Source organism: Chlorocebus sabaeus, chromosome 11 (genome assembly GCF_047675955.1).
Source record: "Chlorocebus sabaeus isolate Y175 chromosome 11, mChlSab1.0.hap1, whole genome shotgun sequence".
NCBI classification, from domain to species: Eukaryota; Metazoa; Chordata; class Mammalia; order Primates; family Cercopithecidae; genus Chlorocebus; species Chlorocebus sabaeus.
The window spans coordinates 110,014,340-110,039,664 of NC_132914.1; the positions used below are offsets into that span (position 1 = coordinate 110,014,340).

The 25,325-nt window shown below is 44.9% G+C and overlaps 1 protein-coding gene across 3 annotated transcripts in view; it reads left to right on the forward strand.

Annotated features, from left to right (window-relative positions):
- The window catches only part of RPH3A (rabphilin 3A), a 192,991-nt gene that overhangs the window by 151,797 nt on the left and 15,869 nt on the right, over positions 1–25,325 (forward strand). For all 3 annotated transcript variants that reach the window (XM_073021124.1, XM_073021122.1, XM_073021123.1), the window contains 11 exons: positions 4,367–4,496; positions 5,732–5,815; positions 7,750–7,915; positions 9,118–9,156; positions 9,252–9,398; positions 14,479–14,565; positions 15,065–15,127; positions 16,026–16,250; positions 18,460–18,539; positions 21,055–21,129; positions 22,594–22,703. In XM_073021124.1, coding sequence (XP_072877225.1) covers positions 4,367–4,496; positions 5,732–5,815; positions 7,750–7,915; positions 9,118–9,156; positions 9,252–9,398; positions 14,479–14,565; positions 15,065–15,127; positions 16,026–16,250; positions 18,460–18,539; positions 21,055–21,129; positions 22,594–22,703 — 1,206 coding nt within the window. The remainder of the gene's footprint in view (positions 1–4,366; positions 4,497–5,731; positions 5,816–7,749; positions 7,916–9,117; positions 9,157–9,251; positions 9,399–14,478; positions 14,566–15,064; positions 15,128–16,025; positions 16,251–18,459; positions 18,540–21,054; positions 21,130–22,593; positions 22,704–25,325) is intronic.

A 25,325-nucleotide genomic window follows, 5' to 3' on the forward strand; every position in this document is an offset into this window, starting at 1 on the left:
ACCCAGGCTAGCGGCCCACTCTCTCTGTGCTCTGAGACCCCAATGGTAGAGTGAGAAGAACACAATCCATTTTCCGACTAAGGCAGCTGATGAAGGTGAAAATAGTTGGGAGCAACTGTGTATAAGAAAAATGTCTCCATGCAACTGCCATCCCCTGCCTCCATGAGCCCACTTCATTGTCTCGTAAAATTTTATAATTCTATGGCATTGAAAGGCATCCTGACATTTAACAGCTCTAGTCAACTTCAAACTGTTTTTTTAAAACCCTGGAACCAACTTTCTAAAGGAAATCTAATTCAACAGCCCAAACAAACAAAAGAGATCAATGCAGACATGCTCTGTATGGAATGAGGTGTGGTAACCCCTCAAATTCTCTCCCACCATGCTGCCACAGAGGTTGGCCCCTGAACTGGCTCTATGAAACCCTCGGGGTACCATGAAGCACAGTTTGACAACCACCTATGCAACCCAATGCCTCCTATTTTCCAGATGAGGAAACAAGTCCAGAGAGGCAAAAGCCCAGGCTAAAATCAAGATCTGTCAGCCGCATGTTGAGGGTTCTTTGGAGAAACACAGTGATGGAGCATTGGTTGGCTTGTCCCAACCTCGGGCAGTGAGAGGTGGATGGGCTGGAACCAGCCAGGGTAACTGCATATGTGCAGCTTGGTGCTTACTAATGATTGAGGGGCCTTTGGTGAGGGAAAGGCAGGGAAATCGAGCAGGGTGGAGGTTGGCCTGTTCAAGGCGATCCCCATGGCTCTACATGGCACATGGCTGTGTGCACAGCAGCATGGTGTAGCAGCTAAGAACAGGGACTTGGGAGCCGACTGCCTGGGTCTGAGTCCCAGCTTTCACCACTTCTTAGCTGTGTAACTGGCATAAACCACTTAACCTTTCTGTGTCTCAGTTTTCTCATGTAGTAAATGGAAACAAAAGTAATCCTCAGCTTCTAGTGTGACTGGGAGGAGTCATTAAGAAAATCCCTGTGGAGGGCTCACATCTGTAATCCCAATGCTTTGGGAAGCTAAGGCAAGAGGATCATTTGAGGCCATGAGTTTGAGACCAGCCTAAGCAACATAGTGAGACCCCATCTCTACAAAAAAATTTTTTAATTAGCCAGGCATGCGAGATCATACCCCTGCACTCCAGCCTGGGCCACAGAGTGAGACTCACTCAAAAAAAAAAAAAAAATTAGCCAGGCATGGTGGTGCATGCCTGTAGTCCCAGCTCAGCTACTTGGGAGACTGAGGCAGGAGGACTACTTGAAGTCAGGAGGTTAGTGCTGCAGTGAGCTGTGATCACACCATTGCACTCTGGCCTGGGTGACACAGCAAGGCCCTATCTCTAAAAATAATAGTAACACTACATAAATAAAATGAGAAAATAAAATTTAAATAAAAGTCTGTGCCTGGCCCATAGTAAGTGCTCAGTAAACACCAGCTACTGTTATTACAGGAGTTCTGAGACTGTGGACTGGGAGCTTGTTCCTGGTTCCTGCCCGCTCCCATCATCCTATAGAAATAACTTTTAGGGAAGATGGGGTGGCTGGGGGGAAAATGAGGAAGAATCGAGAAGAGTATGCTGTCTTCAGCTCTGCGCATCGTGCCTCCTCAAGTGGTTCTGTGCAATCTGGGTCACAGCGGAGGCTCCAGAGCCTGCAGGCTGCCTTTGCCTCATTGGGCAGGGCAGCACCTCTCTCGAATGGAACACAAAGGGAGAAGCTGCTATTTATAGCATTGTAACTCGGAGCACTTTGAGGGTGTGGCAAGAGCAACGAGGGCCATGGGGAGAGTCAGCATTAGGTGCCTGCCAGGCAGGGCTACCAGGGGCCCTCTGGGTGCTGTGACGCCCCAGTCCCTCCCATCAGCTCTCCCCTGCCATGTATGTACACAGCTGGGACCCAGCCCATGGAGGGGTGGGTGGGGTCCAGCTCTATCTGGGTTCACTGGCTGTGTGTCTAGAAGGAGTCCTTATTTGAGGGATGGGCAAGGAGATGGCTTCAAGCTGTGGGAAGTGACCCCCCGCCAACAAAAAAACGCCGAAGTGGAAACAGGATACCACAGTCGTCATTCAGTGTGTGGTCTGAAACCAGTGGCATCATGTGGCACCACCTGGGAGCTTTCTAGAAATGCAGCACCTCAGGCCCCACCTCAGACCTGGTGTTTCAGAATCTGCATTTTAAGAGATCCCCGTGTCATCTGCGTGCACATTAAACTTAAGAAGTGCTGGGGTCATGCATATGAGACATGGGTTCTAGGGGGTTTTTTGTTGTTGTTTGAGACAGAGTCTCGCTCTGTCACCCAGGCTGGAGTGCAGTGGCGCCATCTCGGCTCACTACAACCTCCGCCTCCTGGGTCCAAGCAGTTCTCCTGCCTCAGCCTCTTGAGTAGCTCGGACTACAGATGCACACCACCACACCCAGCTAATTTTTTTGTATTTTTAGTAGAGATGGAGTTTCACCATGTTGGTCAGCCTGGTCTCGAACTCCTGGCCTCAGGTGATCCACCCAACTTGACCTCCCAAAGTGTTGGGATCACAGGCGTGAGCCACCAAGTCCAGTTATGGGTTCTAGTTTTGGCTCTGCCGCTTCCTAGCTGTGTGACCTTGGGTAAGTCATTTAGCTTCCCTGTGCCACTTTCTTCACCTGCAAAATGGCATAAATGGTAGTACCTCCCTCCTGGAAGTGGGTGGCAATGCACTCCATGCCATGCTAAGCATATAGTGAGTACCACTGAATTGTAAGCTGTTATTATGCATGGCTTGACACTCAAGGCGCTTACTTTTGCTAGATACATGTGTGGGGAGTGAGCTGCTCTTATTCATTCATTCATTGATTCAACCAGCATATACAAATCCTCACTACAGCCTAGGCACTGATCCAGCACTGGGCACACAGCAGGGAACAGAACAGACAAGGTGCCTGGCCCGGGGGAACTCATAGCCCTGCAACAAACCAGAGATTATTTCACAATCAGCTAATTACTTAATGCAGATAATCCCTGTAGCTAATTCCAAAGGTAGCTAATGCTATGAGGAAGTACCAGGTTGCTAGTAGAGTGGATAAAATTGGTAGTCTGAGGAGGCTCTCAAGAGGGAGTGCTATTCTAAAGAATGAGGACACTTGGACCAGGCGCGGTGGCTCATGCCTGTAATCCTAGCACTTTGGGAGGCTGAGGCAGGCAGATCATGAGGTCAGGAGATCAAGACCATCCTGACCAACATGGTGAAATCCCGTCTCTACTAAAAATACAAAAATTAGCCCAGCATGGCCATGTGTGCCTGTAGTCCCGGCTACTCGGGAGGCTGAGGCAGGAGAATTGCTTGAACCCGGGAGGCAGAGGTTGCAGTGAGCCGAGATCATGCCACTGCACTCCAGCTTGGGTGACAGAGTGAGACTCTGTCTCAAAAAAAAAAAAAAAAAAAATTGAGGACACTCTAGGCAGGGAAAATATAAAAGTGTGTGTATGTGCAACAGAGAGAGATCACAAATGTGTGTGTTTGTTCCAGGTACAAGGAACTGAATGTGCTCTGATGCTAAAGCAGACAGAACTGAAATTGAAAGATCAGTGTAACTAGAGCAATGATTCTCAAAGCCATTCTTGAGCATGCGTCAGGATACCTTGGAGGACTCATAAAATGCAGATTGCTGGACCTCTATCCAGCCAAATTAGAATGGCTGTTTAGCTTCCAGGGCATTCGTTTTCAAAGGGGAGCCTTCCTGCGTTCTGTTCACCCTCTACCCTTTCCTTAAACTGTCTGCACTTGACAATTTCGGGGCAGAATTTCTAATTCAGTTGGGCTGGGGTGGGGCCCAAGAATTTGGTTGGGTCATTGAATGTCAGGAGAGGAGGGGGTCAAGGAAGGCCCCCCACAAGGTTTCTGGTTTGAGTAAGTATGTAGATGGTGGCGACATTTCCCAAGACTGGGAGGCAGGTTTGCTGGAGCTGGGGATGGAGAACAGCCAAGATGAAAAGTTGAGTTTGAAAGCATAAGTTTGAGATGCTTGTGAAGACATCCAAGTGAAGACATCATGGAGACAGATAAATAGATCTAAATAAATCTAGCACTCAGAAGGCAGTTTCTGGGAGGAGGTGACAGGAGATAGAAAGGACTAGATAAGGTTCTTAATCCAAAGTCGGTAGAACAGGTGGGACTTTGAGGGGTTTGGGAGGGGGTCTTTGGTATTCTGAAAATGTGTCAGAATTTTATGTGCATGTGTCTTTTCCTGGGGAAGAGTTTACAACTGTCATCAGATGCACAAGAGCGTGTGACTCAAAGAAGGTGAAAACCATAAACCTGACACTGTGGGGTATGCTGGTGGTCCCCAGTCCTACAAGGTCCTTATTTACCTTGTCTCTGCTTCCAGGCGCCTGGTGGACCGCCTGGAAAACATGAGGAAGAACGTGGCTGGGGATGGGGTGAACCGCTGCATACTGTGTGGAGAACAGCTGGGGATGCTGGGCTCTGCCTGTGTAGTATGTGAGGACTGTAAGAAGGTACCATCATCCTCTTATCCCTTCTTCCCTGTGCAGCACCTGCAGAGGGGAAAGTCCTAGGCTCCAGCTGTAGGGGTCACTGGGTCTTGGGGGGTGTAACTTGGATCCTGAAGATCACTTGCCAGGTTACGGTTTTTTTCTGGGATGCTTCCATGCCCTACTGTCTTCCAAAGTAACCCTGATCCTGGTTCCTCCTGGGAAGCCACTCTGATCCTTCTGTCTCTTAGAGCTGAGGTCCATCCAGGGTGAACTAGGGAGCCTGTGGCAGGACATGAGCTATGATTGAGACTGCAGCTATCCTGGTTATACCTTAGCAAGTTATGTGTCAGTTTAAAGAGCATGCTAAGCACATGTTTATACTTGTGTGTATGTGGAGTGCTTTCAGTTTTCTCGTATCCTGGGTTATGATACAAGAAACTTAGAAAGCCTCTGTTTAGCCAAGTTAGAATCATTTAGCTTCCAAAGCATTTGTTCTCAAAGGGGAGTCTTTCTGAACTCTGTTCACCCTCTAACCTTTCCTTCAACTGTCTGCACTTGACAGCTTGGGAGCAGAGATACAACTGTCCTGGGGTCTGCCAGACTCCAAGAGTTCAGTTGAACAACCCAGCTGGAGACATCTATAATGTCATCATCTCCAGCTTGATGTCACATTTGACATGTAGAATGAAATTTTGGGAAGAGTTTATCTATTCTGAAAAACTTGCCAGTCAACTCAAAAGTGAGAATTTTATGACCCATTAAGTTTTCCTAATTGTCTTAACTTCTAGGAAATTCAATAAAAAATATAGTATTCCATCACACAGTCATGGGGCATTTTCTCAGATAACTTTCTTCTCCTTGGGGAGTTAAACTTCTAGTCATAGTCTAGGTTGTGTCAGGTCCATTTTGGAAATAAAGAGGAAATAAATTAAGACACGAAATGGATATATGGTCATTTGTCTTTGGAAAAAAAGTATGTCAGTGATTTCCCCTGTGTGGATGATGAAAATTCAGATCCCACAGGGACACTTAGAGAATTCCTTCATCCAGTGCTTGGGAATGACTCAAGTTCTTGTTACTGGAAATAAGACTCAAATTGGAGTTTTGTTCTAACTGGCCTTGCTCATGGAAGGAAGTGTGAGAAATGGAGGCAAGTTCTTCCTCTTTACATCCACCAAGAGAAAGCAGGGGGTGACATTGCCGTGCCTCCCATGAGCATGGCTCATCTGAGTGTGTTGCCTGTGTTTCATCCACAGAATGTCTGCACCAAGTGCGGAGTGGAGACCAACAACCGCCTGCATTCTGTGTGGCTCTGCAAAATCTGCATTGAGCAGAGGGAGGTGAGTGCCCTGGTCCCATCTGGTGCCTAGATCACCCTCCTTTCTTGGCCAGCTTAAGAGGTGCCTTAGGAGGTTGGTATGAAAGGAGCCAGCTCAGCAGTGAACATTGACAGAACAACCTCACACTATTTGGAGGAATTTCTTTTCTCCTCCTCTGCTTCTGTGACTTTTTTTCCTTCCTTCCCATCCTCTTTTCTTCCCTCTCTGTTCATTGCCCTCTGGCCTCTGCTCTTTCTTTGACCCCATTTCTCTGAGTCTTATGAGTCTTATGAGTCTTCCTCTCCCAACATCTTTCCTTTCTGTGTCTCTATTCCATTTCTTATTTCCATTTTTTCTTTCCTCATACTCTTCTCTTGTTTGAGTTCTTTTCTTCCTCTAATCCTTACACTTTTTTCTCCCTTTTCCTCATTTTGTTGTTTCTCATACTTCACATCCTTTTTTCGGCAATTTCTCTTTACTTTGTCCCTCTTTCTTTCTCCCATGGCATCCTTCTCTTCCCCAGTTTTGCTTCTTACTCATCTTACCCCAATTAAGTCCTTTCTCCTTCTTCCAATTTCTTCATCCCCCACCCACTGCTACAGAGTTCTGCCTTTGAGACCATGTTTCAATAACCATGTTCTCCTCAGTATCTGTCAGGGGCCTGGCAGGAAAGCATTGGCACACTTCAGTAGGTTAATCCAGGGCTTGATGAAGGTGTTATTGACAAAGGTCCAGGCAGAGCTAAGAGGAATCAACAAGGGTTGATGAGTCACCCTAGCACGAGCAAAAACAGGGATGCTGTTTCCCCTCCTAAGACTGAAGAGATAGAGGAGGGAGTGGTTACCAGACTGGAAGATAGGTGTAGCCTAACAGGAATGCAGTCACTGTCCAACTAGTGGTGGGTTGTGGGGAGCCAAGGAAATAAATACCATAGTCCCACCCTCCTCTTAACTACAAACTCTTTATTTGTCCGGAGAACTCTTCAGCAATCCAAGCTTTCAAGAGGCTTTGTTGTAATCCCTGGTGCTCTCCTTGACCAAATAAACCTGAAGACAGAGGTCAAAGTTTATTTCGTGGAGTCCAGTTAGTGCAGTACATACTGGTCAGCCTCCTGGGGCACAGAGCAGGGTGGAGAATGAATCTGACTGGGCAATGGAAGATGTTTCACACACCATCCTAGGTGTGCTGCTCTATCCTGACCCCCAGGGCCAGGAGAAAGGCCAGAGGTCTTGGGGAAGTTGTAGGTAGATCACCCTGTTTACAGCAACCAGTGTAGTGGAGAGCATGCCACATTTAAGAGATGGAAGACTTGAAGTTGAGCCCTTGTTTTTCCATTCTCTGGCTGTGTACTGTTGGACCCATCCTTAAGATTTTGGATATTCCATTTTCTCCATTCAAACTCCAGTTTCTTTCTTTTTTTTTCTTTTTCTTTTTCTTGTTTTTGAGACGGAGTCTTGCTCTGTCGCCCAGGCTGGAGTGCAGTGGCCGGATCTCAGCTCACTGCAAGCTCCTCCTCCCAGGTTCACGCCATTCCCCTGCCTCAGCCTCCTGAGTAGCTGGGACTACAGGCTCCCGCCACCTCGCCCGGCTATATTTTTGTATCTTTTAGTGGAGACAGGGTTTCACCGTGTTAACCAGGATGGTCTCAATCTCCTGACCTTGTGATCCACCAGTCTTGGCCTCCCAAAGTGCTGGGATTACAGGCTTGAGCCACCGCACCCGGCCCCCAAACTCCACTTTCTCCATGGGTAAACTCAAGCCCTTTCTACTGAGTGTTCAGGGTGGATGGACTGAATAAGTATGAATTGTGCAGGGCTCTGTAGTAGTGAGAAAAGTGTGCTGGCTATTGTGTCAGTGTGCTTTGGACGAGGAGGAAAGATGAAAATGGGCACTCATGAAGGTAAGAGCAACAGTGCTTGGTTGCCACATCTTCAATCCCTGTCTCTCCTCCCCAGGTGTGGAAGCGTTCTGGAGCATGGTTCTTCAAAGGCTTCCCCAAACAGCTCCTCCCACAGCCTATGCCTATAAAGAAGACCAAGCCCCAGCAGCCTGTCAGTGAGCCTGTTGCCCCTGAACAGCCTGCTCCTGAGCCCAAGCACCCGGCCCGGGCTCCAGTTCGAGGTAGGACAAAGCAGGTGCTTCTTTCAGGACCAAGGACAGATCTTAGCCAACTGGTCTACCTGAGGGATGGCCTGACATCATGTCTGTGTTTCCATCCAGTTGTTGGACAGTCAGCTTCTGGACTTGGTTCTAGGACTTCTATATCTCCTTCATAGTTCACCATAAATTCTTATCAGGAGGGTAGCACAAGGAATTCTCCAGCAATGCCAAGCTGCCCAGAGGCTTCGCTGTCATTCCTGGTGGAATATCTAGTGTACAAGAGGTAGAGATTAAAATTAGGAACTGAGAGAGACTCTCACCACCAAGATCACACTGGAGCCTGGGAGAATACTTGGCTTGCTGAGAAGGCCTTCCTGGACCCTAATATTTCTCCTACTATCCATAAGCAAGTCTGACTTGGACTAATTAAAAGTGAAAGATAAATAGAAGGAAATCAGTAAAAGAAAATTACTGCTACTATTACCAAATTGCTACTATTGACATTATCACTATTATCCAAGTATTATGATTAATTATTAAAATGATTAAGAGGGAGAAGCAAAACAGTAAAAATTTTAAGAAACAACCATAGTAAAAATACATTTTAGTTGGACTAGACCACGAGGACTGACCAGATAAAGCCCTTGCGATAATTTCAATTGACACTAAGTGATAAAATCTGGACTAAATGACAATTCCAGATTGAGGGCAGGCAGTGCTTCTGAAAGGAAGGGTATAGTTGAAGGTTTCAAATATTGAAGTGTCCATCTGCATTTTTCGTAAGATAACTTATCAAAGTACTTAGCACAATGCCTGCCACCTAAAAGGCATTCAACAAATGTTTTCTTCCTGACAAGGCATGAGCAATTTCTACTCCTTGCAGAGAATCACCAAATTGTCAACATATATTGCATTCCTGAGGAGTCCCCAGTTTTCACCACTAAAAGATTCCTTCTTCCTAGTTCTTCTAGGCTGAGAAGGTTGTATAGCATAATTATTCTTTATAAAGCCTGTGTATGCTCGTATGTGTTTATGCATGCAAAAAAAAAAAGTGAAATTGTAAACAGGAGCTAGATCAAAGGGGAAGTTGGGAGGAAGACTTTTAATTTTTGAAACATATTCTTGGGTAATAGTCAATGAACCCCTTTGTAGGCTTCTTAAGTTCTGGTTTTCCAGACACCAGAAAACCAGGAATCCTCATAATTTGTGTTTTCTTTCTCCAGGTGACAGTGAAGATAGGAGGGGCCCAGGTCAGAAGACAGGTGGGTTCTGCTGACTCTATTTTGTCATTTGAGACAGGAATTGGCCTAATTCCCTCGATGCCCTTTCTCCATTCAATTCATGCTCTTCTTTCCAGGCCCTGACCCGGCCTCTGCTCCCGGGCGAGGAAGCTATGGGCCTCCCGTGCGCAGGGCCTCTGAGGCACGAATGGGCTCATCTAGCCGGGATTCAGAGAGCTGGGACCACAGCGGAGGTGCTGGAGACTCCAGCCGGAGCCCAGCAGGTGAGCAAGATGGGCAAATCCAGAGACAGTTCTCTGAATAGGGAGACTCAAAAAGAATGAGGGGGACTGTGTTTTTATTCATTTACTTAGGCAGCACTTACTGAGTACCTACTGTGTGCCATGTTCTATTCTAGATACTGGTTCTAGTCTACAGTAGAGGAAAGACAGGATTCAGAAACAATTCTGGCTCTAGCTCATCCATAATTTTGGTTAGATCCTTTTCTTGATGTAATACCATATGTCAGAAAACATGATGTTTTTGTCCCCGCCTAAAAAAAAAAAAAACAAAAAACAAAAACAAAAAAAACCTGGGGGAAAAATGCCCCTAGGCTTTGAACAAAGTAAGGATGCTTCACTCTCAAAGATCTCTCCAACTCTCCCCTTGGCAATGGCCTCTGCTGTCTGGGCATATGGCATAGGTCAGCATGGCCAGGATGTCACTGACAGGCGCTCGTATTGGGTACCTCACATTTCTGGCCTCACTCATGGTGGGTTTATTTGGCAAGAGTGCCCATTGGTGGGAGTCAGTGAGCACGGGACTTTGAAGGAAATGTCTACCATAGTGAAACATCTTTGTTCCATAGCTCCTTGTCTGAGACCTCAAAGCAGCTTCATTTCTTTTGCAGGAGGGGGCTGCGTCTGGGTCTAAGTCAGATTGGCTGAATATTTAGGTCCCATGTTGACGTCTGGTCTTCTCTTCCTGCATTGTGTGTTTGGAGCTTAGCACTTCACTTCCTCTTATTGGCAACAGAGCTGGGCACATACCTTGTGCTTCATCATCTACCCAGACCTCCCCCAACAATGAACCTATGGTTTAGATGAACAGAGAAAGGAATTTCTCAGATCCTCAACATCACGAAATATTTATAGAGTGTTTACTATGTGCCAAATGCCATCTCAAGTTCTTTTACATATATTGTCTCATTTAATGTTTGCCACAACTCGAAAATCCACATGAGACTTCTGTTATTCACATTTTACGGAATGGAAAAACTGAGCCTCAGAGAGGTGAAGCCACTTGCCCTAGGTCACACAGCTGATAACTGGTTAGAATGAGAATTAATTCCATGTATGTCCAACATCAAAGCCTGTACTTTTTCTTTTCTCTTCCAGAGGTTAAATTTCCTTTGGTGATGCCTTTTAAAATTATTTTTTGATTGTTGTAAAATATATATAACCTAAAATCTACCATTTTAACCATTTTCATGTGTACAATTCGGTGGTGTAAAGTACATTCACATGGTTCACAGCTATGCCACTATGCAGCTGCAGAACTTTTTTGTCATTCCAAACTGAAACTTTGTACCCATTAAATAATAATTCCACACTCTTCTCTCTGCCCAGCCCCTGGTAACCACTATTCTTGATTCTGTATCTATGGTTTTAACTACTCTAGGTACTGCGTATCAGTAGAATCATACAGAATTTGTCCTTTCATGACTGGCTTATTTCACCTAGCTTAATGTCTTCATCCGTGTTGTAGTGTGTGTCAGAATTTCTTTCCTTTTTAACCCATTTATGCTGGAGGTTGCAATTTTTTTTTTGTAAAAAATCAGACCTTGACGGCAACTTTGAGTAGTAGGATATAAATAACTCCTACAAGTTTAGCGTTCCAATAATGGAACACTGGGCATAAATTAAGAATACACAATATTCTATTGTGTATTTATATAGTATACAGATAGACACACATAATAGAGTATACATATATACAATAGAATATATAGAAACACAGTATATATAATATATAATATAATATACAATATATAGTATATGTTGTAATTATATTGTATGTATATATAGTGTCTATACATACAGTACATATACTATATATAGTGGTGTGTATGTATATACATGTATATATACATATATATAGTGTGTATATATATACACATATATATGCTACATTTTGTTTATCCATTCACCCATCGATGGAAGTTTGGGTTGTTTCAACCTTTTAGCTGTTGTAAATGATGTCATTGTGTGCCTGACATACAAATATCTGTTGCATTCCATTCTTCTGAGTATATACCTAGAAGTGAAGTTGCTGGATCCTATGGTAATTCCGTGTTTAATTTTTTGAGGAACCACCATACCGTTTTCCATGGTGGCTGAGACATTTTTATATTCCCACCAACAATGCACAAGGGTTCTCATTTCTTCATGTCCTCATCAATATCTGTTGTTCTCTGGGTTTTGTTTTTCTTTTTAATAATAGTCATCCCAATGAGTGTGAAGTGGCATCTCCTTGTGGTTTTGACTTGCATTTCCCTCATGATTAGTGATATTGAGCATCTTTTCATGTGCTTTTGGACATTTGTGTATTTTCCCTGGAGAGACAGCTATTCAAGTCCTTTGAACACATTTTAAATTGGATAGTTTGTCTTTTGTTGTTGAGTCATAGAAGTTCTTTATGTATTCTGGATATTAATATCTTATCAGATATATAATTTACACATTTTTCTCTTATTTTATGGGTTGTTTTTTCACTCTTTTATAGTGTCATTTGATGCACAGAAGACTTTTATTTTGATGAAGCACAGTTTATCTTTTTTTTTTTCTTTTCTTGCCTGTGTTTTTAGTGTCGTATCTAAGAAATCATTGCCTAATCTAAGATCCTGAAGAAGTTCCTTTATGTTTTCTTCGAAGAGTTTTATAGTTTTAGCCCTTATGTTTGGGTCTTTGATCCACTTCGAGTTAATTTCCGCATATCAGATCCTGCTTTTAACATCTATATTATTTTGTCTTCTGAAGACAAAGACGGTCATAGGACATTTCTGAACTGGATTTGAATCCCCTGTCCCTCAGGAGTCAATGTAAATGTTCCCCTGGTCTAGCTTCTAGCATCCACCTGCTCCACCTTGAGCTGTGTTAGCTGCTACCCTCTCTGAGCTCCCAGGGTAGTGAGACGCAGCCCTAATGCAGGACTTACCACTGTCTAAAGCATTATAGCCTGAATCACTTTCCGTCATAATACCAGGGACATGTCTCTCTCCATTAATTTATTATGTTTCCAAATATTTGGAGCATCTAACATAATTTTATCTCTTTCCCATCATTTTCCAGCCTATACTAAGATTCCTAATTGATTATAGGCTCTCAAGTGCTTCCATATTTGAATTAATAATCATAATAGCAACTCAAACTTATTGAGCATCTACTCTCTGCCACGTATGTGATTAAACCCTTTGCATGGGCCATATTGATGCAATCAACAACTCTTTTTGGATAGGTACTATTGTAGTCGTCTTCACATAATAGATGCAGCAAAGAGAGGTTAAAACAATCTCAAGCTCACATAAAAGTAATAGCAGGGCTGGTGTTTAACCCAGGCAGTTCACGTGCAGAGCCAATGCTCCTAGCTGGTCTGTTATAAGTTCCACTTGAGGGACTGAGAGCAGCTCAGTAAAACAAATTATCAGTAAAACTCCCTTGTTCCAGGGCTTAATCCTGGAATCTCAGGTCCTCCCTCACACGCAGTGTGGAAATCCCTTCAGAGGATTCTGAAAGGGGTTTGATCACCCACATACTCTCTGTAAGGGGGGACTCCTTTCCTCTTGGAGTAGCTTATTCTATTGTTGATGGACTTCAGGTGTCATTTATACATTCAACAAGATCTGAGATAGACTTGGACAGAAGTCCTACCTTAGGGGCTTCCTGGTTATGTGACCTTGGGCATATTTAACCCCCACTACCTCAACTGCAAAATTGGAAACACAATACCATGCATGGCATTGAGTTGTGAAGCTTCCATGAGGTGACGTTCATGTAGCCCATGAGGGGTGCATTTGAAGAACTCAATGACTGTTGGCTATTGTTGCCTCATAAACTCATCATTTCAGTGTCTGTCTCCTTCCTGTGACTGGGCTGTGCACTCCTGGAGGATATAAGATGGTGTTTTGTCCATCTTAGCACAGGGATTGGCAGTTGGTAGATACCCAGTGGATGCTTGTTGAATGAATGAATGAATGAATGAATGAATGAACAAATGAACGAGGCCTCAAATGAACAAACAAATGGCAGTGCTAACATAGGAACCTGGGACAAGACTTGGTGACTCATAAGCTCCCAGGAAGAGGTGGTAAAGCACCCTCTGTTATGTGTATTCAAGCATCCATCCAGCCAAAAGTGCTGGATTCAGGAAAGACGGCATCTAGCCCAGTGAAGTAAGACAGGGCAGGGCTTTCTTCCCAGAACATCACACCTTCTGGGTACCAGAAACTGCTGCACACATTATTCCATTCATGTAAGGGTCTCTGGCACAGACTCCAGAGACCAACTGCCAGCATTCAAACCCTGGCTCTGCACTAACCAGCCAAGAGACATTAGATGAGCTCAGTAACTTCTCTGTGCCTCAGTTTCCCCATCTGTAAAATGGAGACAATAAGGCCCCATCCCATAAAGTTATTAGCGGTTATTAGTGTAGAAATTAAAGAAGTTCTTATATGTAAAGTTCCTGGCACATGGCAAGCACTAAATAAATGTTAATTCATTACTATTATGAGTTAAGTGGAACTGTTGCCTCCATGGGGCATCTAAGGTTCAGAGAGAGTGAGTGACCAGCCCAAGGTCACACAGCCCATATAGGAAACAGCAGGAAGGCAAAGCCAAGTCCCTATGAAGATAGAGACACATTCTTTCAATAATAATGAAATAATCTCACCACCTGACATGTGTCGAGTCTTTAGTACATGCCAAGTACTGTTCTGAGCATTGCCTGTTTGTATCATTGTATCTTCCCCACAGCTCTATCAGCTAGGTGATTATCTCCATATACCAGGTGAGGAAACTGAGGCCCAGAGAGGACAGGTCACTTGAGCAAGGTCACACAGGTGGAAGGAGGATTATAGAACCTGTGCTTTTTAACATCTGTGCTGCTGCTGGGACTCACCAGAGTCTGAGTATTGAGAGGAAAGAACACACCGAAGGCAGAAGAGTCAGAAAGAGCTGAGCGAGTGAGGAGCTGCCTCCAGCGAAAGTCCAAGGGGCTCACCCCACAGTGCCAGCTGAGCAGTCCCAAGCTACTTTCTGCTCTGTGTGTGTGACACACAATGGCTGTTTTCTTTTCTTTCCTCTGCAGGTTTGAGACGGGCCAACTCAGTCCAGGCCTCCAGACCTGCCCCAGGCTCAGTGCAGAGCCCAGCACCACCTCAACCTGGGCAGCCAGGTACCTGCCACTTGCCTGCTAGCACCTGCCCAGGCTGTCACTGGGCTGTGACCCCTATACCAGCTTGCAGAGCATGCTGGGTTTTCTGCAAAGCTGCAGCCACAACTAAATCCCATGCTCTTCTAACACCCTTAGAACGAGTAATCCCCTGGGTCAAGAAGCTGGGCAGGGAGCAGGAGGAGGAGGCGGGGAGCATCTTACCCACCCAGTGCAGAAAGTGATGGCGCCTCATTCGCCAGTGTTTCCCACCTCAAAGACCAACACCCCCATTTCACAGAGCAGCAAGTCAAGGCTCAGGAAGTTCCCACAGCACTGGGGCTTGGATCCAGGCCTTTCTAAGTCCAAAAGCTCCCCTCCCAGTGGGACTGTTCCTGCAGCCTCGGGTACCTTTCTGCCTTCGGGCCTGTGTCCACCCCTGTGAAATGAAAAGAAAAAGGCGAACCCCCAAATGATGCCACCCCCTCTGCTGCATCTCTCTTTCTCTCTTCTCTCTGCTCAGGGACCCCAGGAGGCAGCAGACCGGGTCCTGGGCCAGCAGGACGCTTTCCAGATCAGAAGCCAGGCAAGTATCTGCTTCCTCCCATGCCTGCCCAAGTGGCCACCTCTCCCCTACCTCCCTGAGAGTGAGCAGGCAGCTGCAGAACTTGGCTCAGCCTGTACCCTGAGACCTGTTGGATGAGACCTGAACAACCCCCCGAGTCTAAAACTCTAGATAGTCCGTACTAAGGTTAGCTAGATAGAAATGCCAACATGTATAGTTTAGAGCATAGACTACCTGGGTTCAAATCCCTGCCCCTTCACTTCCTGGCTGTGTGACTTTGGGCAAGTTACTTAGCTTCCCTGAGCCTCAGTTTCCTTATTTATAAAATGGGAATAATACTAGGACCTACCTCACAGAATTGTTGGGGGGATTAAACAAACGAATACATAGAAAACCTTGGTGGGTTGCCTGGAATATACTAAGCCCACACTGAGCGACAGTGATTACTGTTAACATATATCATCGATATGCATCGCCATCATATGTATCAGTCATAGCTACGAGATACTTTTTGCTTTCTCAGGCACCAGGCACTGTTTTAAGTGCTGCACTTATATTTGTTCATTAAAAAAATACTATTATTTGAGGAGTTTCAGATACTATAATTTCCATTTTACAGATAAAGAAACTGAGGCTCAGAGACATTAAGTAATTTGCTGCAGGTCACACGGCAAGATTCAAACCCAGGCTGTCTGGGCTCCAGAGTCCACACCATTGATTTGTACCCCCACGAGGTCTGTTTTGCCTACATCTGAATCAGCCTGAGGGGCTTATTGTCAAACACAGATCCCAAGGCCCCACTGCATGTCCACTGATTCTGGGTGGAGCCGGGAATCTGCATCTTTTAAAAATGTCCCTAGGTGCTGCTGTTATGAAACAGGGACTCAGCTGCATGTTTCCTGTCCTTATCTCCCTGCAGAGGTGGCTCTGAGCGACCCCGGAACCGCTGCCCCACCCCGAGAGGAGAGAACAGGGGGAGTTGGGGGCTACCCAGCAGTTGGAGCCAGAGAGGACCGAATGAGCCACCCCTCCGGGCCCTATTCCCAGGCATCTGCAGCTGCCCCCCAACCTGCCGCAACCCGCCAGCCGCCACCCCCAGAGGAGGAGGAGGAGGAAGCCAACAGCTACGATTCGGATGAAGCAAGTAGGTGGTGCCTAAGGGAGAGGTATCTTGGAAAAATCACTTCAGAAGCCAAGCCCAGAAAAACAGGAATGGCTCAGGGACAGCCCTGTCTATCCCCAGACCCCTAAGATGCCAGACCTAATAAACATATTAACCAAGTGACAGAAGTGCAGATTTGTGTTTCTAAATTCACAAAATATCAACTTCCTAAAGGTTAAGTGCTACATGTATTTTTTATTGTGGTGAAATACAAATAACATCAATGGTACCATTTAAATCATTTTAAAGACTGCAGTTCGGTGGCATTAACTATATTCTCGATGTTCAGTCTACTAGTTCCTCAAGATGTTAAACACAGAATTATTATATAACTCAGTAGTTTTGGTCCTAGGTGTGAATGCATATTTTAACAGTTTTTAAAACTCTTTAATGTGTATCTTCTGAAAGTAATTTATTAATCATTATTTCAAATTTACTGGGCATCTTCTTTTGCATCCTTTTAAAATGCCTACAGTGTACTTATCCCAACCAGGCCACAAGTTCCAGGGAGGCACACAGACACACACACACACACACACACCAGTGACATTTCCCCACAACACCCCCACCCTCACCAGGTATGCCTGGGGCAGCCTTTGTGAGCTGGAGGGAGGCAGAAATGGCAAGTGTCTGCATCCAATGTATGTTGGTAGGTAGGGACATTACCAGTTGTTTCTGATCAAGTGGAAAAACTGGATCCACACAGAAGGACCAGATCAAAGGCTGTGACCAGCAACATGGTCTTGGCCTGCCATGTCATTTCTCCTCACTGTAAGATGAAAAGCACAGCACCACCTCCCCCTGGGCTACGGGACAGATAAACTGAGATACCTTCTGGGAAGGTGCTTCATAAAATGGAAATCATTATTACATAAGGCTAAACACACATGAGGAATTGTTATTATGCGTTATGGACATCAGAGGTAATAAAAGCCAACACGTGTTGGGCACTCGTTTTGTGCTGGGCACTATTCTGAGTGTACTCTGTGCATTTGCCCATTTAATCTTCCCTACGAGCCTGGGCATAGTTGCTTTTATGACTCCCATTTTACAGATTGAGAGATGAGGCTCTGAGAGGTTGAGGGACTTGTCCAAGCACATCCAGTCAGTGCAAGGAGGGGCTGGTGGCCAATCACACAGCTGTAGCAGATCAGAGGCCAGGCCTGCATGGAACATCAGCTGTCCCCCTTCGTGCCCTGTGCTCTCCCATGGGTCATGGGTCTGCGGTCTCAGGAGAAAGAAGTGAGAGGAGTCCACCCACCTTGTCAGCCACAGGCTGGTTCTGCTCTGAAAATGCCCTGTCTATGCACCCTTCTGCTTTCCCTCATCCTGGTCTTTCCCTGGAAAACTGGCTACTGCTCCTTCCATCAGCCTTAAATGTCCTCAACCCACCAAGCATAGATGAGTCCTCCCAGCCTCATGTCCATCCCTGTTTTTAACTTATCCCAGTAGTTTATTACAAACCTGTCTCTGTACCCTGTACTCTTCACATACTCACTCATCTCTATATTTGACAAGGGCTTATTGAGCATGTACTAAGTGCCTCTAACTGTTCTAGATGCTGGGGATATCATGGGAAAATAAAAAGATAGACATGCCAGCTATTCTCCTGAAGCTTACGTTCAAGTGAAGAGAGACAGTTAACATACCAATGAATGCATTTCGAGTGGAGACAGAGCACCATAAAGGAAATAAAATATATTGAGTGACTACGATGGTAGCTACTTTAGAGAGTGATCAAGGAAGGCTTCTCTGAGGAGGTGACATTTAAGCTGAGAAAGCCATATGAGGATCTAGAGGGAGAGCATTCCAGGCAGAGGGAACAGCAAATGCTGAGACTCATTTATTCCTTCAGCAAATAAGTGAGCACTTACGACTATGGGCCGTGTGTTGAACATAGCAGTCAACAAGATAATCCCAGCTATTGCCCTCATGGGGTTCTCAATCTATCAGGACAGAAAGGTATTATTACCTAGGCAAGTGCACAGATGATGAAATGATCACAGATGTCCTGAGCGCTCTAAGGTAGTGCAGGGTCTACCAAGATGAGCTACTCACAGCAAAAACTGAGTTTTCCTCTCTTCTGTAGTCTCACTTCATAGCCCAGCCTGGGCACACAGTAAGTGCTCAGGAAATGTTTGCTGAGTGACTGAATGTTCGTTATCTTGGTTCCTGTCTCTGCCCCCTTCAGCCACGCTGGGTGCCCTGGAATTCAGCCTTCTCTACGACCAGGACAACAGCTCCCTGCAGTGCACCATCATTAAGGCCAAGGTGGGTGATGGGGACCAAGCAGGGGACCTCTCAGGATGCTCTGGCGTGGCTAGGAGACTCAGATGGGGACGGGTAACCAGGCCTGTCTCCTGTTGTTGTTTGTCTATCGATGATAGTGACGGTGATGAGAAGAGTCACAGTAATTAGGCGAATTCCTTTCTGGGAGGCCTTCCTCCTCCAGGGATGGTCCCAGAGGGGTTTCACTTATCTGCAGCCACTTCCTGGGAGGACATGCAGCCAGGCTTCAAGGGCAGAGTCGGCCTCTATCTGCCTGGGCCAGCAGTGTCTCTGAAGGGGATGGTGGAGGTTCTGCCCGGGAGGAGATGACAGCCTGGCTCCACAGCTGACATATCCATGGAACGGCCTCATCTCTGTGTCTGCCTGAGGCCCCTTCTGCTGAAGCAGCTGTCACGCTGGAGCAGCAGCCGAGACACAGGGACACTAAAATGGGCTTCCAAGGGGGCGGGACAGCCTTGCTGCAGGCTCCGGAGGAGTGAGCTGACTTGATTCCAGACCCCAGGGGAAAAAGCTGGGTGCAGCCAGTGCAAACCCCAGAAAGTAATTGACTAGGGTTGCACCCCTCCCCTGCAAAGCCCCAAGCCTGGGCCACACAGAAAAACAAGCAGGGGCTCAGGAACCAGGCTTCTTGGGTTCAGATACCAGCCCTGACCATTCCTAGCTGTGTGACTTGGGGGAAGTGACTTAACCCCTCTGTGTCTCAGTGTGCCTATTTGTAAATCAGGGATAATAGTAGTGTCTCTCCCATAAGGATAGTGGTGGGCACACGTTCCAGTTTTTCCAGGACAGTTCCCTTCTGTGCCTGTTGCCTTGCCATAATAATTAAGTGCTTCCTTTTTCACTCTTCAAATGTCTCAATTTGAATGATAAATGAGGTACAAAATGCTTAACATAACTCCTAGACCAATACATTACTTTGCCCAAGTCACTTCTTTATTGAGTACCAATTATGTGTCAGCATTTATTGGACACTTGTTATGTAGCAGCATTTATTGGGCACCTATAATATATCGGCATTTATTGGGCACCAAGTATGCATCAGCATTTGTTGGACACCTATTTATTGTCACTATGGCAAGCACTTAGATGCACTTAACACTGCCCCTCCACCCCCGCCAATAACGCAGTGAAGTAAGTGCATATATTATTTTGTTTCCTTTTCATAGAAACTTCTGAGGTAGGGATTCTTAATAGCCCCATTGTACAGATGGGGAAACAGGTCTAGGAAGTTAAAGCCTGAGGTCACACAGCTCATAAGAGATGGAGCTGATCTTTACAGCAAGATCCCATTTAATCCTCTAAGAGCCCCATGAAGCAGGAGTTGCTGCCAGCCCCATTGAACAAGGGGGGAAACAAGATCTAAGATCACTGGACACAATACAGTTGACCTTGAACAATGTGGGAGTTCAGTGAATCCCTGTGCAGCTGAAAATCTATGGTATAACTTTTGATTCCCTAAAAACTTAACTACTACTAGCCTACTGTTGCCTGGAAGCCTTTCTGACAACATAAACAATCAGTGAACACATCTTTTGTATACTTTAGGTATTATGTACTGTATTCTTACAATAAAGTAAGCTAGCAGAGAGAAAATTCAATGTTGATTGAGAACATCCTAAGGAAGAGAAAATGTATTTACTATTCATTAAGTGGAAGGGGATCATCAGGAAGGTCTTCATCCTCATGGTCTTCATGTTAGTAGGCTGAGGAGGACAAGGAAGAGGAGGGGTTGGTCTTGCCATCTCGGGGGTGGCAGAGGTGGAAGAAAATCCTCATGTAAGTGGACCCACACAGTTCACACCCGTGTTGTTCATGGTCAATTGTGCATGGTATAAGTGCTGTGCAGTGGGATGACAGGACCCCAGAGGTGGGACATCTGCCTGGTCTGAACGTAGAGGATGGACAGAGTATGTCTAAGCCCCAGGAATTTGGAGATTGCTCATTTTAACAAATCAACTTAATTTCTACTTACCCCAAACTTCCTTATAGTATCTCATCTGAGCCTCATCCCAGCCCTGATGGATGGAGACACTGAAGTTTCAGAAGATAATGCAGGGGTCAGGGCCAGAATGTAGGAGTCTCCTCCTTCCCCTAACCTTGCCTTTACTCTTCTGGGACATCTCCTCCCATCCTAGCAATAACAATCCAGCCTTGATCCAGCACTTTGCAGGTGGAATTGCATTTAAATCTCAGCACTTTATGAAGCAGGTACTGTTCTCATCCCCATTTGACAGGTGGGGAAACTGAGGCTCAGATAGGTTAAGAAACTTGCCTAAGGTCACATAGCCAGGAAGTGACATGGCCAGGTTTGAAACCCTGTCTCCTGTCCCAGCACTCTTTCCATGATACTGCATTTCCCTTCTCTCTCTTTGGAGAAGGAAGCACACAGGGTGGACCAACAGGCAGGACAGATGCCAGGGGGCTGTGCCCATTGCCGATGACAGCTGAGCACTGGGCCCTCCTGAGGCCCTCACACCATTGCCTCCTTCTTTTGCAGGGCCTGAAGCCCATGGATTCAAATGGCTTGGCTGATCCCTATGTTAAGCTGCACCTCCTGCCGGGAGCCAGCAAGGTACCATATGGCCTGGGCTTCTCTGCAAACCGGGTGCATGGGCCCTGGCAGATACCCAGGGTTCTCAGTTCAGAGCCTAAAATAGCCCTTATCTGCCCCAAATCCCTAACCCCACCTCATTCTGTGAGTAGCAAAGCCATTGCAGAGCAAGTAAAGTATGTTCCAGGGGTCATTCTCCCTTGGGCAGGGGCTCTGCCCATTTCTCCAACTCAGAAACCTGGAATCTGGGGAGCTGCCAATGCCAGAAGAGAAGCAGATGCCCTGATGATGCCCTTCATCTGCTCGAACACCTTCAGCAGCTCTCCCACTGCTGGCTCTGGCTCACCTCCGTCATACATTTTATACCCCCAACCACACACTCCTCATGTCTCAATAGAAATGAGCTACTCTCTGCACATTTCAGGACTAAGCCCTTCGGAGAATATTCTCTGAAGCCCTGGCCCTCCCACCCTTCTCTCCCCTCCAGCTCACGGGCTGAGCATTGCTTTGCTCTGGGGTGAAATCTCCTCTCTGGGGATTGGCCCACCCAGAGTACATGGCTGGAAATGGAAGTGTGGCTGCCTGGGTTTTGTTTTGTGCTTTGTATTAATTTGACATAGACGTTCTAAAGGCAAAGGTGACAGTACATCTGTCAAATGATCTTCAGAAAATGCCTGTTAAATACCCCTGCAAGTACCAAATGCTCCATGAGACAAAAGAGGACACGTATACGCACGTGCACACCGCCCCCCACACTCAACACACACACACACACACACACACACACACTCTTTGTCTCACACTTCTTTGGATCAAGGAAAGACAGTTCATCACCTGGCCATGGTCAAATGATGAAGTGTTTGGCCCCTGCTCCTCCTCATTCCCCAGTGATGTTTGCTTCTCCTCTAGATGCCCTCCTTTACCCACTCCTAATAACCAAAACTGCTGTGCTGAAGAATCTAATGTGAATCATTTGCATGTTAGCATGAATGAGATTTGTCACCAGCCCACCTCTTCTGGGCATAGTTGCATTTCTAGCCTTCTCTGTCTCAGAGTAAAATGAAAACTGTTGGCCCCTCTAAGGAATTTTAGGCATGAAGGGTACTATTTGGGGGGAACAGAGAGAGCCATCCCAATATCCCCTGCCCAGATGGGAATGGGTGACTCTCGTTTCGGACTCCCTGACCTATAAATGATTTCTTCTCAAAGGAAGACGTCTCTGCTTTCTTAAGGGAAAGTTCAAGGAGGAGGCTCAGTGCATGGAGGGAGAGGGGACCCAGTGTCAAGCATTGATCCATTTTTCTGTGGCCATGATCCTAGAGGATGTCCCCCACTCCCTGAGAACATGCATTTGGGAATAACTAAGCCCCTGGATACTCCTACGGGGAAAACCACCCACCCACCCCATGTCAGCCCAAACGATGGGGTTCCAGAACTGGCTCCCCACTGAAGTAGGTGTCTCTCTCCATCTCTCTGGGGCTCTAGTCCAACAAGCTTCGTACAAAAACTCTGCGGAATACCCGGAACCCCGTCTGGAATGAGACCCTCGTCTATCACGGCATCACCGATGAGGACATGCAGAGGAAGACCCTCAGGTACCTGCCAGGCAGAGGGCAGAAAGGGAGGTGAAGGGGAGACTCAGGGTGGGTGGAACTGAGAATTCGGGTGAGGCCCTCAGGGCCTCACTCTAAAAAGGTCTCTGCATAGTTTATTTTTTTTCTTGCTTGTTTACTTTTACCAAAAAATGATATATATTTTTGGTATAAATTTTGGAAAATACAGATAAGTTGAAACTGTTTACTGTTAACATCTTGGTATCTGTTCGTTCAGGGTGTGTGTGGGGTGTGGGTGCATGTGTGGGTGTGTATGTGAAAGTTTTTTCCTAATAAAATTGAGTGCTTATAAAAATGTGTATTACAATGGATCATCCCATTAATATATCTGTATCACTCAAGAATACATTGATACCATTTCATATTCTTCTACAATGTTGAATTATTAGGCTGGTGTGAAAGTAATTGCAGTTTTTGCCATTAGAAGTAATGGAGATATATATATATATGTATATATATATGTATATGGAACTTGCCTTTTATTCTTAACAATATATCTTGGTGTTATAGCCGTGAAAAAACGTTTAAATCTACCTAATTTTTAACTGCCTCAGAATATTCTATAGAATGTATTTATCACAGACTTTTTTAAATGTCCTTATTCTTAAATATTACAGATGAATAGAAAAGTGTAGCATATACTAAAACAAACATCCATGAACCCACCCAATACTTGATCTGTTAAAAATCTTGCTATTTTGCTGTGTTTGCATCAGCTGTTTTTTTAAGAAATAAAGCACTCCTATGCAAGTTGAAGCTCCTTTTGTATATTCTATATCCCACCCTGTCCTGTCCTCTTCCTTCTCTCCCAAGAGCTAAACACCATCCTGAATTATTGGAGTGTCATTCTCAAGTGTGTCTTATACTTCATAATTATGTGTCTATAAACAATGTACAGTATTATTTGGCATGTTTTAAATTTTTGTGTAAATGTTTACCAGTTTATTTAGCCAATTCCCTACAGGTGGGCATTTAAATTGTTTCCAGCTTTTCTCTACTACAAACAAAGTTGCAATGAGCAACTTCATTCTCCCTTGTGTACATATGAGTGTTTCCTTAGGGCAGAAACCAAAGAGAATTATTACTGGATCATGGGATATGTGATTTTTTCAAAACAATTTTACAAGACATGCAAACTGCTTTCCAAATTGGCTGCAACATTATTCTAAGTAAATATTTTTATTGTGGTATAACATTCATTTAGCATAATGCACATATTATAAGTGCACAGATTGATGAATTTTCACAATAGTGAACATACTGGGCTTAAGGAACGGAACATTCCTAGGCTGCAGAAGCCCCCCACTGTGGCCCCTTCCTATTGAATACTCCCCTGGGGTATTCAATATCCTAACATCTAACAGAACAAGTTAATTTTGTCTGCTTTTGTACTTTATATAAATGAAATTGTATTGTGTTGCTCTTTTGTATCTATATTCTTTCATTTAACATTCTACCTGTGTATTCATCTAAGTTGTGTGTAGTTGTAGATCGTTCTTGTTGCTGTTTAGTATTTTATTGCATGAATATAACACAGTTTTATTTATCCAGTTTACTGTTGATATATTTGGGTGGTTTCTAGTTTGGGGCTATTACAAATAGTGCTGCTAGGAACATTCTAGTAGCTGTTTCTAGGTACACAGGTGCACTCATTTCCTTTGCATATATACCTAGAAGTGTAATGATTGAGCCATAAGATATGTGTATGTCCAGCTTTAGTAGTAACTTCCAGTTTTCCATAGTGGCTGTGCCAGTGTGCACTCCCTTCAGCCATGCATGGGAGTTCCAGTTGCTTCACAGCCTCATCAACACTTTTTCATTTTGGCCTTTCTGGTAGGTGTGCACTGGTGTTACGTTGTGGTTTCAAATTTCCCTAATGACTAAGTACAACACTTTCTCTAATGTACACCATTACATTTGATGGTTATTTCATAATTTTCTTAAGCAGTTCCTCTATTGTACAGTATTTGTTATTTCTGCTTTCTTCATAGTTACAAACAATATTGTGACAAACATCTTTGTAGTTAAATATATTTCTAAGTTTTTGTAGGTACATAGTAGGCGTATATATTAATATTCATGAAGTATATAGGATAATTTGATACAGGCATACCATGTGTAATAATCGTGTTTCATTAGTTTTTTAAATGGATTAAAATAAATGGGTTTTTTAATCACCTCAAGCATTTATCCCTGTGTTATAAACAATTGAATTATACTCTTTTCACTATTTTTAAATGTACAATTAAATTATTGACTATAGTCACCCGGTTGTGCTATCAAATACTAGATCTCATTTATTCTTTCTAACTGTTTTTTGGACCATTGTAGTTAAATATTTTTGTACTTGCCTTATTATATATTTGAGGTAAATTCCTATAAGTGGTGTGACAGGGTCAAAAGCAGTGATTATTCTCTTATGTCTTTGGAGATGCATTGCCCTGAAGAAGGATGATATTGTTTACGCCCCAACTAGTTCAGTAGAGACGAGTTTCTTCTCCAGTGTTATACAGTGCAGGACTCAGCTACGAGGGTGTTCGGGCCCTCCAGGACTTTGAACATTTGTTCAACTAATGTTGGTGGTCAAGGAGTGTGATACCTTTA